Source organism: Aplysia californica, unplaced genomic scaffold (genome assembly GCF_000002075.1).
Source record: "Aplysia californica isolate F4 #8 unplaced genomic scaffold, AplCal3.0 scaffold00031, whole genome shotgun sequence".
In the NCBI taxonomy this organism is placed as follows: domain Eukaryota; kingdom Metazoa; phylum Mollusca; class Gastropoda; order Aplysiida; family Aplysiidae; genus Aplysia; species Aplysia californica.
The window spans coordinates 1,306,673-1,322,598 of NW_004797301.1; the positions used below are offsets into that span (position 1 = coordinate 1,306,673).

At 39.1% G+C, this 15,926-nt stretch overlaps 1 protein-coding gene across 1 annotated transcript in view; it reads left to right on the forward strand.

Moving 5' to 3' along the window:
• LOC101855231 overlaps window positions 1-15,926 on the forward strand; it is a 35,089-nt gene that overhangs the window by 3,708 nt on the left and 15,455 nt on the right. Inside the window, exons 2-10 of the mRNA XM_005091517.3 lie at window positions 4,544-4,704; window positions 5,083-5,189; window positions 6,066-6,191; window positions 7,335-7,439; window positions 8,835-8,878; window positions 9,932-9,990; window positions 11,387-11,489; window positions 12,739-12,827; window positions 13,797-13,932. Of these exons, the coding sequence (XP_005091574.2) occupies window positions 4,544-4,704; window positions 5,083-5,189; window positions 6,066-6,191; window positions 7,335-7,439; window positions 8,835-8,878; window positions 9,932-9,990; window positions 11,387-11,489; window positions 12,739-12,827; window positions 13,797-13,932 (930 nt within the window). The remainder of the gene's footprint in view (window positions 1-4,543; window positions 4,705-5,082; window positions 5,190-6,065; window positions 6,192-7,334; window positions 7,440-8,834; window positions 8,879-9,931; window positions 9,991-11,386; window positions 11,490-12,738; window positions 12,828-13,796; window positions 13,933-15,926) is intronic.

The following is a 15,926-nucleotide window of genomic DNA, read 5'->3' on the forward strand; positions in this document are numbered from 1 at the left end:
TGCCCTCAAGACGCCATTGTTTTCGGTCTTCAATTCCTCACAGGTCACGTGGTACAGTTCCCATTCTATAAGTGTAGAATTCTGTGGTTTGAACAGAACAACTAAGTTGAGTTGACCTTGCTGGGGGCAAAGTTAATTAGGTCGACCAATGAGATTGCGCGTAGCGATATCGCACTCTCGGCTTGTTTTGGGAAGAGGTGTTGGGAAGAGGCCACGGCTGGCCATTTTGTGGGATGTGATTTAAAAAATAAATAATTACAGAAAAACTATAACACGCAACAAAATGAAATTAAACATGTGGAAAGACAAATGGTTGTGGAAGTAATGATGATGCTGTAATGGTGGTGGAAAGACCACGAGTTGTTGGTTACCGTGTACACAGACACTGCCACTGGGTAGATCTAATGAGAGTGCAGTCTTTTGACTTTTGATACATACCATTACACAGTCCTTTTAGGCAATTCTAGTTCTAATTCTGGTTTTACGTAAAATCCCCTGACGACAGTTATATTATCATTTATGTGACCTCTTCACACTCACATACTCATTTAGAAGCTGAGTCCGAATAAATTTAATTAAACATTTTTTTCGGACTCAAGTCTGAATAGATAGATCTAAAAATAGTATTCGGACTCTAGATAAAAATTGTATGCGGACTCGAGTCCGAATAGAGCTCTGGCCTTGCAGATTACCACTTTTGTTTTATTATTTTTGTTCATATCTATGAGGTAGTATGTTAATACATACTTAGTCTCTGCCTGAGATCCCACCACTTACGATCCCGGTTCGCTTAATAAAAGATCCCGCTGTTTTAAGAAAACAGAATTTTTACTATACAAAAGTCACCCTTAAGATCCCGCTCTGATTCACTTTAAAGGTCTAAATTCGGCTAAGATCCCGCATTTCAGATCATAATTTGCAGAACAAAAACCCGGGTGGGACAGCTGATCAACCAAAAGTGAAAAGTTGAGATCAATAGACTGTCCGTCGCGTCAAAGATCAGTCACTATCGTGAATGTGATCACATACACGTAAAACTCGATGAAGCGAAACAATGTTTGCCCCAGACGGGATCACACCGGGGTATGAACTGACCGACACGTTTGTTTTCCCTGAACATCGCACCCACACCTGAGCTCTCCCCCTAAACTTACATCACTCACTGGGTGGGTAGTGCCAACACGTTCACTCCAGGTGGGATCACATTGAACTGTGAACTCTTCCCTGACCATTGCAGAAGTTGTCTCTACTCCCGAATTTGCGAGACGGGCTGAATTTTAATTGGTGCGTTCACAAGGTAATGATGTGTAACGACAAGGGCGGTTGGGGGGAGGGGGAGGGGGGGGAACTCAGTCAGAGATGGAAAGCTATAAATTTTCGACAGGTAAGGGCAACTGGATAAGGGTCGAACTTGAGACTCATGATAGGATAATAAGTGAAAATGGCATGCCTCATTCCACTATGCACTGTGATAGGTCATCAAGGTTAATCACTCTTTGCTCGCCATACGTCATAAACCCACCAAGCGGTCACGTCAGTTCATTTTTAGAGTGGATGGAGACCATTTGACCAATTGTGAGCCTTAGCATGGGTCACCATAGATTCTTCCCTGGGTTCATCGGTTAAGATCCCGGTTCGCCTAAGATCCCGCATAAATTTCCTTGCTCCCGAGCACCGGGACCTCAGGCGGAGACTAGTACTTATCTTCAAGTCAATGTCTTCTAAGTCGAGAACTGAAATGTGAATCAACTTTTCTGTGGTGTGCCAAAAGGTTGTTCTCCCATTTCCTGAGATAACGAGATGGTTTTGGTACAGGGGAGTTCATTTACTCTCAAAGATTGTAGTGTTCCCCTCCTTGCTCTGAATTAGCATGGAGATACCTCCTTCAACTCTTTGTAATTCTTGAATCATAATGCATGAAACATCATATTTATCGTTCTTGTCATTAAAGGCTATTGTTAAGGGACCGTACGCCCCAATAGCGCGTGGCGCTAGGGGACCGTACGCCCCCATAGTGTTTGGCGCTAGGGGACCGTACGTCCTACCTGCGCTAAGGCGTGGTGTTACGGGACCGTACACAGATATGCATGCATCTGGACTTTGCAAAAATACTGGAGGAAAACGGCCAGTTTAACGAAGCTCCTGACGTAAGGAGTTATTACTAGGAGAATGTTTAAAATATCTGAATACGATTGTGAGGTATCCAGTGGCCGTGGGTGAACCAGAATTTGACATTTTGCTCACGTCTGCACCCACGTTGTTGTTATGAGGGAGAGAGAGAGAGAGAGAGAGGGAGGGAGGGAAAGAGAGAGAGAGAGAGAGAGAGAGAGAGAGAGAGAGAGAGAGAGAGAGAGATTGTTGTGGAAAAATATGATTCAGTTAAGACATCTTTTATACAAACTGCTTTGCAAAGTATGGGTGACATTGATTCTCCCGTTAAAGAGGTACAGTGTGTATATGAGGAAAAGTTGCGCCACAAATTTTTGACTGCACTATTGTTACACGACACCTGCGCGCAAAAGTAGTCCAGTTATACTAATGTTGTTTTATTATTAATATTAATGTGGACAGGCGTATAATATGTAATGCGCTTGCAAATAAACTTTAATTCGTCTGTGCTTAGTTCACTCCCCGACGTTCTGTCAAGTCTCTACAACAGTTTGTTTTGCTTTCCATCTACCTTTTCCAAGCTGTCTTCTTTTTCCTTTCTTTTCATGTTATTGTTATTGTCACTGAATGTGAGTTGATCTTGCGTCTTGTGCGCTATCAAGACTGAGTGCATGCTCAGGCGTGTTCTCTCATGCAAAAGTGAGTAAATTTACAGCGTTTACGAGCGTCATTAAATGGGGCTAAGGTGCCTATTTATTTTAGGTCGCAAAGCTTAAAAATGTACTCACATCTGCCCGCAGAATGCGCCTGTGCACACACACTATTATCCTTCTCATTTTTGTCCAAACCATTCCCTTTGTGTAAATTTGTTCATCTCTCTCTTTCTCTCACGAACACTCCTCCCCCATCTCTCTCTCTCTCTCTCTCTCTCTCTCTCCCTCTCTCTCTCTCTCTCTCTCTCTCTCTCTCTCTCTCTCTGTCTCTCTCTCTCTCTGCAGTCTTTTGACTTTTGATACAATTACACAGTCCTTGTAGGCAATTCTAGTTCTAATTCTGGTTTTACGTAAAATCCCCTGGATACATAGTCATTTACATAACATTGTATTGAACATGAATCTACTGACATAAAAAGGATGTCATTAAATGTTTCTTTAAAGATTTTTAAAATTTAGACTCAGATGTTGTATGTCTCAAGGGTTGGGGAAGAGAGTTTCAAACTGACGGAGCAAGGTGTGCGAACGATCTTTCAGCTAATTTTTTACCCCCTTTTCTAGGAACTCTTAAAAGATACTGATCGCCTGATCTTAGTGATCTAGATGGAACATAAATCTGGATGAGATCACTAAGATATGAGGGAGCTTTGTTATTGACACATTTATGACTTAATTCTTCTGTTTAGTTATCTTGGAATGCGTAAGACTTGATGATTTGCAGGAAACCAGTGAACTCGTCACACTGTGAAGTCAACACAGCTGAAAAACGTATGGCGGGTGCACAGGAAAAAAATCTTGTACCGTTTACCTTTTTAGATTTGTTTTATAGCATGCAGTAAGGACATGCATATTTTTAACAGGTTTTATATTGCACCAAAAAGTGTGTCCGTTTTCTCTCTACAGAGATGCCACTTTGCGGCTTTTTTCCGGTATTTCCGGTATTTTGATCCTGATCCGCTATTCAGTTATTGAGATCGAGATAGAATCTAGTCGTATAGTTTGAAAAAACCCCAAAACCCACTCACACAAATGCGCCAAATGTTCAAATAACGGAAAAACGAAGACTTCAAAGCTCAAATAACAGGGAGAACCCCCCCCTGGAAGGTTTGCGCTAATCTCAGCAAGTCATTTCTCTCTATGTACACCCTTTGGGTTTCAAATTGATATTCATGTTTGCGAGACTGTGGCGCGTGGATTTCCAGCTATTTAAAAAAAAGTTGAGTGGCATCTCTGTCTTTAAAATGTTGAAACAGAAGGGCTGACAGGTGTAGATTTTGATTGAATAAACTCAGGTTTTGTATTTTAAATATTATTAATTAAAGGTTGACATGTGTAGGTTCGCCTGCCAATCCACGGTGAACTCACCACACGTTTTTCACAAATTCGAGTTTGTGAACTAGATAACTGTGATGAGATCACCGGAGGTATGTGACGACTTCCTCGTGTGACAAATTAACTGGAAGCCGATTTGCATTACTTTAGATTCTAGTGAAGAATTAGATAATATAACCATGATAACCCTTGAAATCTTTTCAGTTTTGAAATGTGAGCTTTTCAGTTCATTGATAGTTTTCCTAGACTCAAAGAAGTTAAACAAATTGTGGTGTTTTTTTTGGTTTACCGCAGTTTTTTAAATTTTCGGTTGAAGCGGACTCCACTGTATTTAGTTTGTAAATTGAAAGAAAAAACTGTCTTCTATCTTTATTCTATTTTTTTTTCAGATATCGGGCGTGTGTTCATTGGTGATATTTCTGATGCAGGCTCACCCTCAGTCAGTGCTTACTCTTTCGGTTTTTATGAGCGGACAGGCCAGTCTTTGCCTATCTATGCCCTGGTGTTTAGGGAAGGCAATCCGGCTGTTATAGGTGAAAAAACTGAGGATGTAAGTTGAATTACTTAATTCTTGTCCTCTTATTCTGTAGTGTTACAATAAAAACATAACTATTTATACATCTCTCAAATCAACATTCATGCTAATCTGTGCTTTTACTTTTAATTCTATATGGCAATGGCATGAAATAAACAAGAAAAAAAAACCCAATTAAAAAGAATTTATGATGGCTTGAAATAGTGAATGTTCACAATTGCCTACCCCCAAATTATTGTTTGAAAGGTGGTTTTTGCAGCTTTACTTTAACTTACTTACGCATGCATCATTACGGGTTGTGAAGTTTTCTTCTTGGTTCCCTTCAATATACATTATATAAGATACCATGATGTTCAGCACCACATTGTAGTGACTAATTTTCTTTTCTCTCAGATCACAGTAACCTGCACTGTGTCTGACACATCCTCTGGATTTTCAGCGGTTCAAATATTAGACGTGACTCTGAGTGCAGCTGTTAATGTCACCAATATACCTCTGACGTAAGTCATCGATAGTCTTACAAGAACTAAAATGTCTTACCATCCCAGTCATACAACCAATTGCCAAAGTCATGTTTTGATGTTCTGAAAAAACTTGAAACACAATCCTGACCTAAGCCAACCATATGATTAGAGCAAAAGTGAAAATGTCTCAATTATTAGATTTTGATTATATATGCATGGAACAAGACCCTAACTATCCTAAGTGTACAATTTATAACAGACACTTTTATCGAACCAATTTCTAGAAACCTGAAAAAAATTACTTCTGAGGCAATTGTGCAATAATTTTAACTGTGGTGAGTGAAAAAATTGGATTTTTACAGATTTATCTGGCTACCCTGTTGCTCCAATGGAACTGAGATGAAAAGCAAAGTGAGAAGGTCTTCTTTTTTGCATTCCCTTGTTAGACCTCAGAAGTAGTCGATTGTTGATTCTTCAACCTGCTGTGCAACTGACTTTTACATCCTATCCTAAGAACAGAGTAGTTGAGTAGATTAAAGAAGTTGTGAAATCTGAAGGGGTATAGGACTAGGATGGTAAATTTGAATGTTTTATGCTCCTATTGACGGAATTTTAGTCATCATGCAGGAAGTGGGCAGTTTCAAACCAGCATGTCAGGGCTAACTTAAGCTGCAATAGATTCAGCATCTCAGAAGACAGACGAAAATACTCAATAAAAAACTTCCCCACCTTAGAAACGAACTCATGTCTTCTGCGTGCGACAACACAGAACCTAACCACTACACCACAAATCCTGGTGGTGATTCGAGACTGGGAGCTATCATTTTCTTAAAAATACTATTGGAGGTTTTACATAAAAACTGGTGAGACTGAGATTTCAGATGTGGATCTTTGGTTGTTTTTTTCTCTCAGTCTTGGGGCGTCTGGCCGTTCGGTGACGGTGCAGTGCTCAGGACAGTCAACTGCTGTCAATGCCTCCTGCCCTGTGAGTCTTGGAGGATCTCAGTTCTGCCCAGAGACGTCTGCCTCCAACACTGTGTGAGTTCTTCTTACCATTAATATTTGCTTCCATTGTTGATATAATGTAGATCCTGCAAGTGGATAGGTGACGGTTTCTCTCTTGTGATCTTCTCTTTCTTCTTTCCTATCAAACATCTATCATTCCTTATCCCTTCACCTTTTTTTTCTTTATGTATGTTACTCTCTAGTAGCACCTTATATCTCTGGTGCAATGCTAACTATTTATGTTGGAAGTGCCGTAAAATTCTTGCCCATACTAAAACTTACCTCTTGTTCTTTTCTTTATATGTTACTCTCTAGTAGCAGCTCCAATCTTTGACGCTTATATGACCTATTTGTGTTTCAGTTTCTGTAAAACTCTTACTCAAACTAAAGTAAATCCTGCAAAAGCTGTGTGGCTGGTGTATTACCATACGACAGCAGTAGGATTTTGTTGTATGGTTTCTATTTTTTTTCCGTTAAAAGTTATTGTCTGTTGGTGTGTGTAAGGAGATGTAAATGTTTGAAGTGGGTGGAAAATCTCGAGGTTGAAGTTTGCCACTAGAGGGTCCTACATCAGTTGTTTTTGTTCTTCTATCTCACTCTTTCCCCCCACATATATAGAGCACAGTATCAAGTAGCTGAAGTGTCCTCATTTTTAATTCTTCAGTGCATGAAGGAGACATGTGAGGACAGTTTGGAAGATTTCTTAGCTTCTTTTTTCTTTCTTTAAAAAAAAAAGTAGAATATATATATCTCAACCACAGGCACATCACAGGTCACAATCACACAAATAGATTCTCACACACACATGCTCACACACATACACACACACTCGCACGCACACACACACACACACTCACATACACACACACTCACACACACACACACACACACACACACACACACACACACACACACAAGCGCGTTACATACCTGTCAAGCCCAGCAAGAAATTGAATAAATAAGTAACATTTTGTGATGAGTGTGTGTGTGTATGTATATGAGTGTGAGTGTGTGTGTGTGTGTGTGTGTGTGTGTGTGCGTGTGTGTGTGTGTGTGTGTGTGTGTGTGTGTGTGTGTATGCGAGTATGTTAACTTGTGCCTGTGCATGATTGTACTTGCCATGCCACAACAAGCAATTCAGTTTTTCTTATTGAAGTTATCTTATCTAATTTTCAGCTCTGTGGTTATCCGTCCTCAAGCTACAATATCTCTGTGTGAACCAGAGATAACTGTGAGCAATGAGGTACCAGGTGCTACATACACATTTCCTATCAGGCTCAGGTAAGATATCCATGCATGTGAATGTGTGTAGCATACATACACAGTCAAAATTGTCCAAGAAGGCTACCCATTTTTGAGAAGAAAAGTGGTTGTCTTTGAATGGTTGACGTCTTTGACTGTGCCATTATAATGTAGCAAAAATGCCGGGGGAGATGGGGGGAATTGGTCGTTTGTACAGGTGATTGTCTTGATTTGACTGTATATTGTCAGTCACCTGTTAAAATGTACTGAGCCCAAAATTTTGAAAGATTATTATATTGCAGTTTCTTAGTACGTAATATCAGTTGTTTAATTATGCTCCAGAAAATTTGGTCAAAATTAAAATTAAAATTCCAAAAGATGAATGAAACGAGAAAAAATACATAATTTAGGCACAAAGGAATGAAACAGTTTCTCTCTCTCTCTCTCTCTCTCTCTCTCTCTCTCTCTCTCTCTCTCTCTCTGTCTCTCTCTCTCTCTCTCTCTCTCAAAATGTTGCTCCTTGGGCTTAGTACATTTTTATAGCTTGCTGCGATACATGTTTTTCTGTACATTGAAGCATTTAGGATTAGAGAGAGGAAGACCAAGAATAATTATTAACTTTGAGAATTTGAACGAATGGGTGACTGGAAAATGTTGCTTTTTTGCCCAGAGCATTCAAGCAGAGAAATAAGTGGTGAACTGTATTGTCCGATATTCATTTCAGACCTTGCAGTTGAAGAAGTACGGGGTTACATTCGTGTATGTGTGTGTTTATGTCTTTGTATGCATGCACATGTGCCTGTTTGTGTGTGGATAATTGTGTTCCTGTATGGGATAATTGTGTGGATAATTGTGTTCATGTATGTGTGTATGCATATTTATGTATCGTTGTATTGGTTCATCTGTTTGTATAATTGTCGTCATGTACATGTTTATGCATATTAATGTATTAATGTATTGGTACATCTGTGTGTGTAATTTTTGTCATGTACATGTTTATGCTTATTTATGTATTAACATATTGGTACATCTGTTTGTCTGTATGATTGTCGTCACGTACATGTTTATGCACATTTATGTGTTGATACAATTGTTTGTGTGTGCAGGTAGGTGGTCAGAGGGCACCACTTGTAGGTCCAACTAATTTTTTCCCCCTCTGTTTTTCGCATCTGTCCGTCGTCCCCTTTCCCTGCACTAAATGACCGTTATTGTGTCGATGCGCTTCTTTTTACTTAAACTAACAAGCATTTGGGGTTACATGCTTTCATGTGTGGATTTGTGTGCTTGTGTGCATGCACATTTGTGTATGTGTGTGTAGATTAGATGCATATGTTCATGTATAGTTTGTTATTCTTAGTCTGCCTCTACCTCTTTTGCCTTCTATTTTTTTCCAAATAAATCCCAATGTTTCTTTTCTCTTCATTTTGTCCACAGCGAGGAAGTCGTTCAGCCTACAGATATCGATTGCACAGTCTCAGGTCAGTATTTGCTCTTTTTTGTTCTCATTGTAACAGTCATAACACAATTGCACGGTGGGTGGTTGGTGGGTGCTGTGGTGTGATTTACTCTTTCTTTTTCTATCTAACATCAGTCCTCCATATCTCTCTCCTCCTCCTTTTTTTTTGTATGTTACTCTGTAAAATTAATGGTAAAACTGTTTTCTGTTCTTCCAGTGATTTGAGTGAGACATATTGCATTGATGTGACATAGATACCTGAGGTGTTTGTTTTATGTTGAAAATAATAGTTGTGTGACAATTTGTTTCACATGCCTAATGGCTCTACACGTTTGTGATACTGGTGAACAGCCCTAGAGTTAATTGTTAGTGTTTTTTTAGCCGCAGTTCCCTTGTAAGCAGTGTCATTTATGGCTCGTTTATCCTGTATCTGAACGAGAGACTGCTATATTTCGAGCACATGAACCTTGAATTTGGGAGATGTACTTCCTGTTTCTTTCATTTCTGTCTTCTTTTAATTTTGCTTCTCTTCAATAGTCGCATCTTGTTGTCTCCCACTTTTTACAAAATTCTTCTCCACTTATCATGGATGGTCTTGTTTGGCCTCTTCCCAGTTCTGTGGCATTGGTAGTAATGGTAGTCCAGTGGTTAGGCTATCGGACTCATAACTGTGAGATTGTGGGTTCAAGCTTTAGGCTCGACGTTGTATTCTTGGGGAAGGCACCTTTCATGTATTTTCCTCACTTAACCCAGGTGTCAATGCCGGGTACCCGGCCATACACAGTGAAAGATCTTGTCAGTATGTTAGGGTTTTAGAACCTATAAAATGGCAGCTAGCACTGCATGCTTCCCAGAAAGTTGAGGTTGTTTCAAAATGCTAGCAGGTCTGCTGGGGTAATAATATAGATTGTAAAGCACATAGAGCTCACTGTTGAGCAGGATTTAGCTCTATACAAATGCTATCTATCATTATTTCTATTATTAATGCCACATTTTTTCATTGTTTCACATAACTGCCTAAGAGAAGCCTTACTTATTGACAAATAAGAATCATCGATTTCTCTAATTTTCCCAGGGGGTCTTGGACTAAACATATTGTCCCAGACTGTGCAGCCCAGGAACATCTCAGTTGAGGTAAAATTGTTGAGTTAAAAGTTTTGAGGGATATTTTACTGTCTTGTTGCCTTTTAGATGTAGTAGACTCATATGAATGAAGACCAAGAATGGGGAAAAGATCACAAGAGGGAACACCTGAAAAAAAGCTGACAAGATGACATCAGAAAGTGGTCAGGCACAACTTAGATTCAGAAAACAGTCGATAAAACAAAGTAGAGGTCATTGTTTTGCATCAAGTTTTGTCATTAACTCTTTATCTCCGAGGGGGGTACACCGACTATCCCGGGCTCTTTTTTGGTGCTAAATCCACATATGACAAAAACGTCATTAAATAGGTCATCGAATCGAAACTATCAATCTAGCAAACCTATTTTGATTGTTCTTCATCTAATGAATGAACTTCCAGTAAAGGAGACCTGTTTTCGGCAATTGCCGAAATGTAATTTGACGTCGAAGTCGTCGCAAAGGAATGTGCCCGAGCCGCTGTCAGCGACTTACTGGCATGGCGGTTCCGACCGCGAGCCACCCAGAGATAAAGAGTTAATATTACAGAATAACATACAAAGAAAAGAAAGAGGAGAGATGTTAGATAAGAAGAGATGAGTAAATCACATGAGGGCTTTTTCCTGCAGTGGATGGACTATGCCTAGAAAGAAAGAAAGACTCTTGTGGATCGGCATTTGTTGTGTAATGGTTAGACTATTGTGAGCAATAACGTTAGCAGGTGCTGTCTGCCTATTTTGTATCGAGCTCAGATCAGATGTTCGTGCATCTGAGAGAGCTATGTATGTCCATATCGTTGGCTAGCTGTCAGATGTACTAAGCCCAATTGAATTTAGAAACAAAATGTGTTTATTACAGTTTTTTAATCTGTGGTATCTGTTACATGTGCTCAAGACATGTTTTGTTGAAAATGTTGAAAAAAGCAAGAAAAAATACACAATATAGATACTATTTTAAGATAATGGAACAGTCTTTTCTCACTCCTAAACGATTTTACTTTCTGGCCTTTATACATTTACAGCTGTCATTTGAAAAAAAAAGTACATATACAAATTCTATGATGTGTTTATTTTCTGTCACTGACGGAACAGAAAAAATAGTTACTGAAATTAAACATGTCACAGAATTTGCCTAAAGAACTTTGCATTTAATATGATTCTTGATATGTCTTTCAACTGTTCTGATCGTTTTACATTGAAATGAATTAATTGACATTGAATTACAGCTTTATCATTGAAAGAAAGTATAGTCCAAATGTCCCATAAGTTACTGTAGAGAAGCCCTATAATTATGTTTTGGCTAAAAGTAGTGTTGAAAGGGGTGCATTACCCAGACAGTTATTTTCATTGATAATGTTAATATTGAGAGGGGCGTAAAACTAGTACAATTTTTTTTTTTATGCTATCGTTAGATGAGGTATACGGTGAACAACCCCACAACAGGAAATAGTGCAACAGTGACATGCTCTGCACAGTCTCGGACCGGCAACCAGTTCACCTCGCTTGGAAGCTCTGGTAAGTTCCCTCTCCCAGTTAGCTCTTTCCATACCAGATCATTTTCCATTTTTCTTTAATTCCGACCAAGTCATTTTGAGGGCCGATTTTTTCCAGTCTGACTGAAATCAGAAAAGTAATTTCTCCTCTTCCTCCTCCTCCTCCTCCTCCTCAATACATATTAGATAATTTAGGAGGCGGGCTTTGACCCTACTTGTTAGGGCCCACCTAGGCTGAGAGGGATACAACTTTCCAACAGAAAGACGAATATACTCAATAAAAGTCTTCCCCACCCAGGAATTGAACTTTGATCTTCTGCGTGCAGTGGCAAAGCGCCTGACCACTACCACAAACAGTGGTGCATAATTTCTTGTAAATATTTTCTGAGAAGCTCAAATGTGTTGTGTCTTAGAGTGCAAGGAAATGAATTTTCTATCAAGCTGTTTGAAGAAAAAAAAAAGTAATCTTGAGTGTGAAATAGTGGTTTTTGGGAGCCTGAAAACTCTAAAGTGGAAGAGATTAAGAATTTACCTAGCTGTGCTGTAGAGAAAGAGTTCTTCATTGAGACTGAGCACTTGTATTTTTTCAAATTCAGTTCATCTTGTACATAACATCTTTATTTCCTTACTTCTTTACTTTCCCCCCTTTTGGTTTTGTCTGTCTGTCTGTCTGTCTCGCTTTTACCAAAGATAGTAAATAACAAGATGGGCCACTCAGCCAAAAAAGTGTCCGCAGGAAGTATGCTCTTTGCTTTAGATGGCGCTGCAGTCTGTTTTGAAGCTCTCTTTCGTTTTTCCAGAAGAAGAATAGGAATAGCACCTCCTTGCGTGCGCAGATCGACTGCTGTTCATCAGCAGTTCGGGTACGTTCAGTGCGGAGTTTTAGGTTTTAAAAAATTCTAATGACCTCTCGCCTTTCATTCTAAAGTCAAATTAAACGAAGAAAACCATCACCCTTTCCTCCGGAAGAGGTTTTTTGTCAGCGTAACCATTAAAAAAAAGCGTTCTTCCGAAATTTATCCCAAAACTTGCTAGTTTCACTTTGATTTTTAAAAACTCAAGTAGGGTAACTCTGTTCGCAAAGAGTGCGCTTTTGTGAAGAGGGTGCCACCAAATTTTGAGGACACTTTTTTAATTGGCTCAAAGAGAGAAGTGGCCCATCTTGTTATGTACTATCATTGCTTTTACTAACCGTTCTTGTTTTGATGCTTTTGCATACTTAACCTAATGTGTTTTTTCTTCTTTTCTTTTTAAAAAACCCCCCCATTTAGGTCCACTCTCTTCAGCACTCTTTAAGCTGCGGACAAACACGTTCAGCTTCGAACCCAGGTGGTCTGCAGTCTACAACATGTCCTTCACGGTGAGACTCGGAGAGTACTGGCACATAGCACTTACTTTCTGACTGAGAATGTCAATGTTGTGCAGAAATAGATCTATTTTGTAGCAGCAGTTTAGCTCTGTCAATCCATCTTTTTTCTTGATCTTCCTTTTGCTTTGAAGCCATTGGATCTTTTGTAGCTCTATTCCCCTTCTCACAATGTATCCAGATGATTTGTTGTCTTTCAATGTATTGCCTGCTTAACCCTAGAAGCGCTCAGCGTTTCACCGGAAGTAACCCGCCAAAAATGCCCCGCCGCCACGCCCGATCAGTTGTAAACATGGGGGTTTGGCGGGGGTTGGGAGGGGGGGCGGGTTCTTGGGAATCAGCTGAGATACCCGAGATGTATACTTGCTACTGAAAAATGACCATTTACGGCTCAACAGATGACAAAAGGCGTATAAAATCATATATTTTCTTTAAGCTAATAGAATGAGCCGTTCAAAAATGATAAGCGATCAAATAAATACAAACAGCGCAGAACACGATAGACTCAACAATTAGTTTTCTTATTTTGTCCATGTAGGTTATGAAGAGCAATAAATAATAATGAAAGGATAATTTTGTAATGAAAGGTTAAAAAGGAAATTGGATCTACTTTGCAATTTAAAGTCTTAAAGGGAAAATTAAATCTGTTTTGTAGCCAAAGGTTAGAAAAGAAATTATTAATGGGTGGTTGACAGGTGCTCTAGTGTGGTTTGCTCTTTCTTTCCTATCAAACAGCTACCGTCCTTATCTCTCCTCCTTCTTTTTTGTGTTTGTTACTCTCTTGTACCACCTCTTATCTTTGGCACTTATATTATCTAAATTTTGTCGCAAGTCCAGTAAAACGCTCAGTAAAACTTAAGAAAAGGAAATTGTAAATTCGATTTTGTGTTAAATGATCAAAAGGAGAATTTAAGTTATTTTGTACTCATATTCCTCACACTCTGTCTTGTGTACCTCTCACAGTCTCTGCTGACCCTGAGCTCGCCTGTGACTTCGGGATCAGTACAAGTGGCCTGTCGGGCATCTGTGGTTGCCTCCCTTGATGATGCAGAGGCGGAGATTGGTAGCCCTGACTGCTCCTTCAGTCCTTCGAGCACAGGTACAGAAGAAAGTTGTGTTTAGTATTTGCAAATGTGTTGCAACACGACAAAATGGGCCTCATGTCATATTTTTACAATATAACAGTTTGATATCAAACAGTTTACAACCATTCCTCTGTCGGTTGCCACTGTGCAGCGCCTTGTATTTTTAGCTAGGGTTGTCATGTCTTGCTCAAGGACACACCCCAGTGACCACCAATCTGATCCGTGTGTCACCGACACTTGCTTGACATTACTTTAGTCTAAACTCACTACTCACTTTACCAATGGAACGCCTCCTGAAATGATCACAAAAGTGTAATATTATATTAGTTCAAGACCCCCCCCCCCCCCCCCCCACCCCTTTCTTACACTTTTCTTACAGGAGCCAAAGACATCCCCCCCCCCCCCGAGGCGTAAGATTATATTTGAACGGCCCCATAGGCGTGAAAGGTGTTGAGCGAAAGAACAAAGAAATGGTTAAAAATTTCCAAACCTGCGGAAAAAGGATGGGTGGCCTCGATTTTGTTCTTCTGACGAGTGCCTGATTTCTCCTCAACTCAAAGTCTCACAAATATTCTAGGCCAACATCAAAAAGTTTATGACTTTCCAGAGAAATGTTTACAGTTACATCTGATAGAGTGCTGCATTCCACTCAGCCTGAGATAGCTGAGGAGAGAAGCAGCCTGCCTCTTAAATTATGTATTTTTTAAAAAGAAATAATCGTAATTATAATTATAATAATTGTAATTATTATTAATTATTTTTTCAGTTAATTTTTTTTAGTCAGTCTTTGCCCAGTCTCAATATTTCTATTTCTTCTTTTCTGATTGTTTCCTGAACTAATCTTTGCTTTATCTCAATTCCCACCCCCATCCCGGATTGTTGCTGTCCCATCTGCCATTATTCTTGGTGAGTACTGTGCCCCTTTTGAGGTTTTAAAAAAATTTGGGTCATTGTTGAGTTTTACAGTCTTACGTCTGTTTTTATTCACATGATGATTGAGTTTTGTAAATTTGTCTCTATTTTTTTTTTAACATCATGAGTCAAGTTCGCAGACTTCTAATGTTTTTGTTTTTTTGTTAACATGGTAATGGACCTATGCAGTCTCATGAATGTTTCTTTTTAACAAGATGATTGAGTTTTGCAGGCTTGTGTCTGTTTTGATAACTTCTTGTTTGAGTTTTAACTTAGTAAGAGTTTTGTGGCACTTACAACACAATTAGGTCTTATATATAATATACAAAATTAAATATTTTACTAGAGAGTAAAGTACAAAGAAAATATGGAGAGACTGTAGTTGTTTGATAAGAAAAGGAGCAAACCACACCAGAGCACCCGCCAATTACCCACTGTTTGAGTTTTGCCCACTTATTTCTGTTTTTATTACCATGGTGGTTTAGCATGGCAGAGTTGCTTCTGTTTAATTTAGGTTTTACTTCTTTTCTTTCCGTCTGTCATTTCTGTCCGTATCTCTTGATCTTTATCTGTACTAAATGGTCTTCATTTCGTAGAGGTGCTTTTTGTTACTCAAACAAATCTTCAGTGTAAATTGAATTCTCCTCTATGAATGCTCATGTGTGTCAAGACATGAGGAGTCAGGAGCTCATCAGTTTGGGGACATATGGAGTTATTGATATCATCTTAACGCCTGTTTATTTGCCTTTGTTTTCAATTTTAAACAATGCCCGTTTATTTTTAAAAGAACTCGAGATATTTGGGATTGAAGGAAGTGGGTATCGCCTGGTGTCAGAAATAGAATATAAGACAGAAAATGCCTGCCAAAATTTGTTGACCTCCAAAGTTTGGGTGTCCTTGGAAACTGCAAATTTACATTTTTTGTGTCTTTAATTAATTAACGTTTTTCCAGTATAATCCTCACAGAAATTTTTTAAAGAGGATTTATAACGTGTTGAGCCCAAAAACAAAAAAATTGATAGAAATTGCCCATCGGGCAAAAAACCCGCAGATTTCTTTGTTTTCATTATTTTGAAAAGCACCTGATTTTCCCATG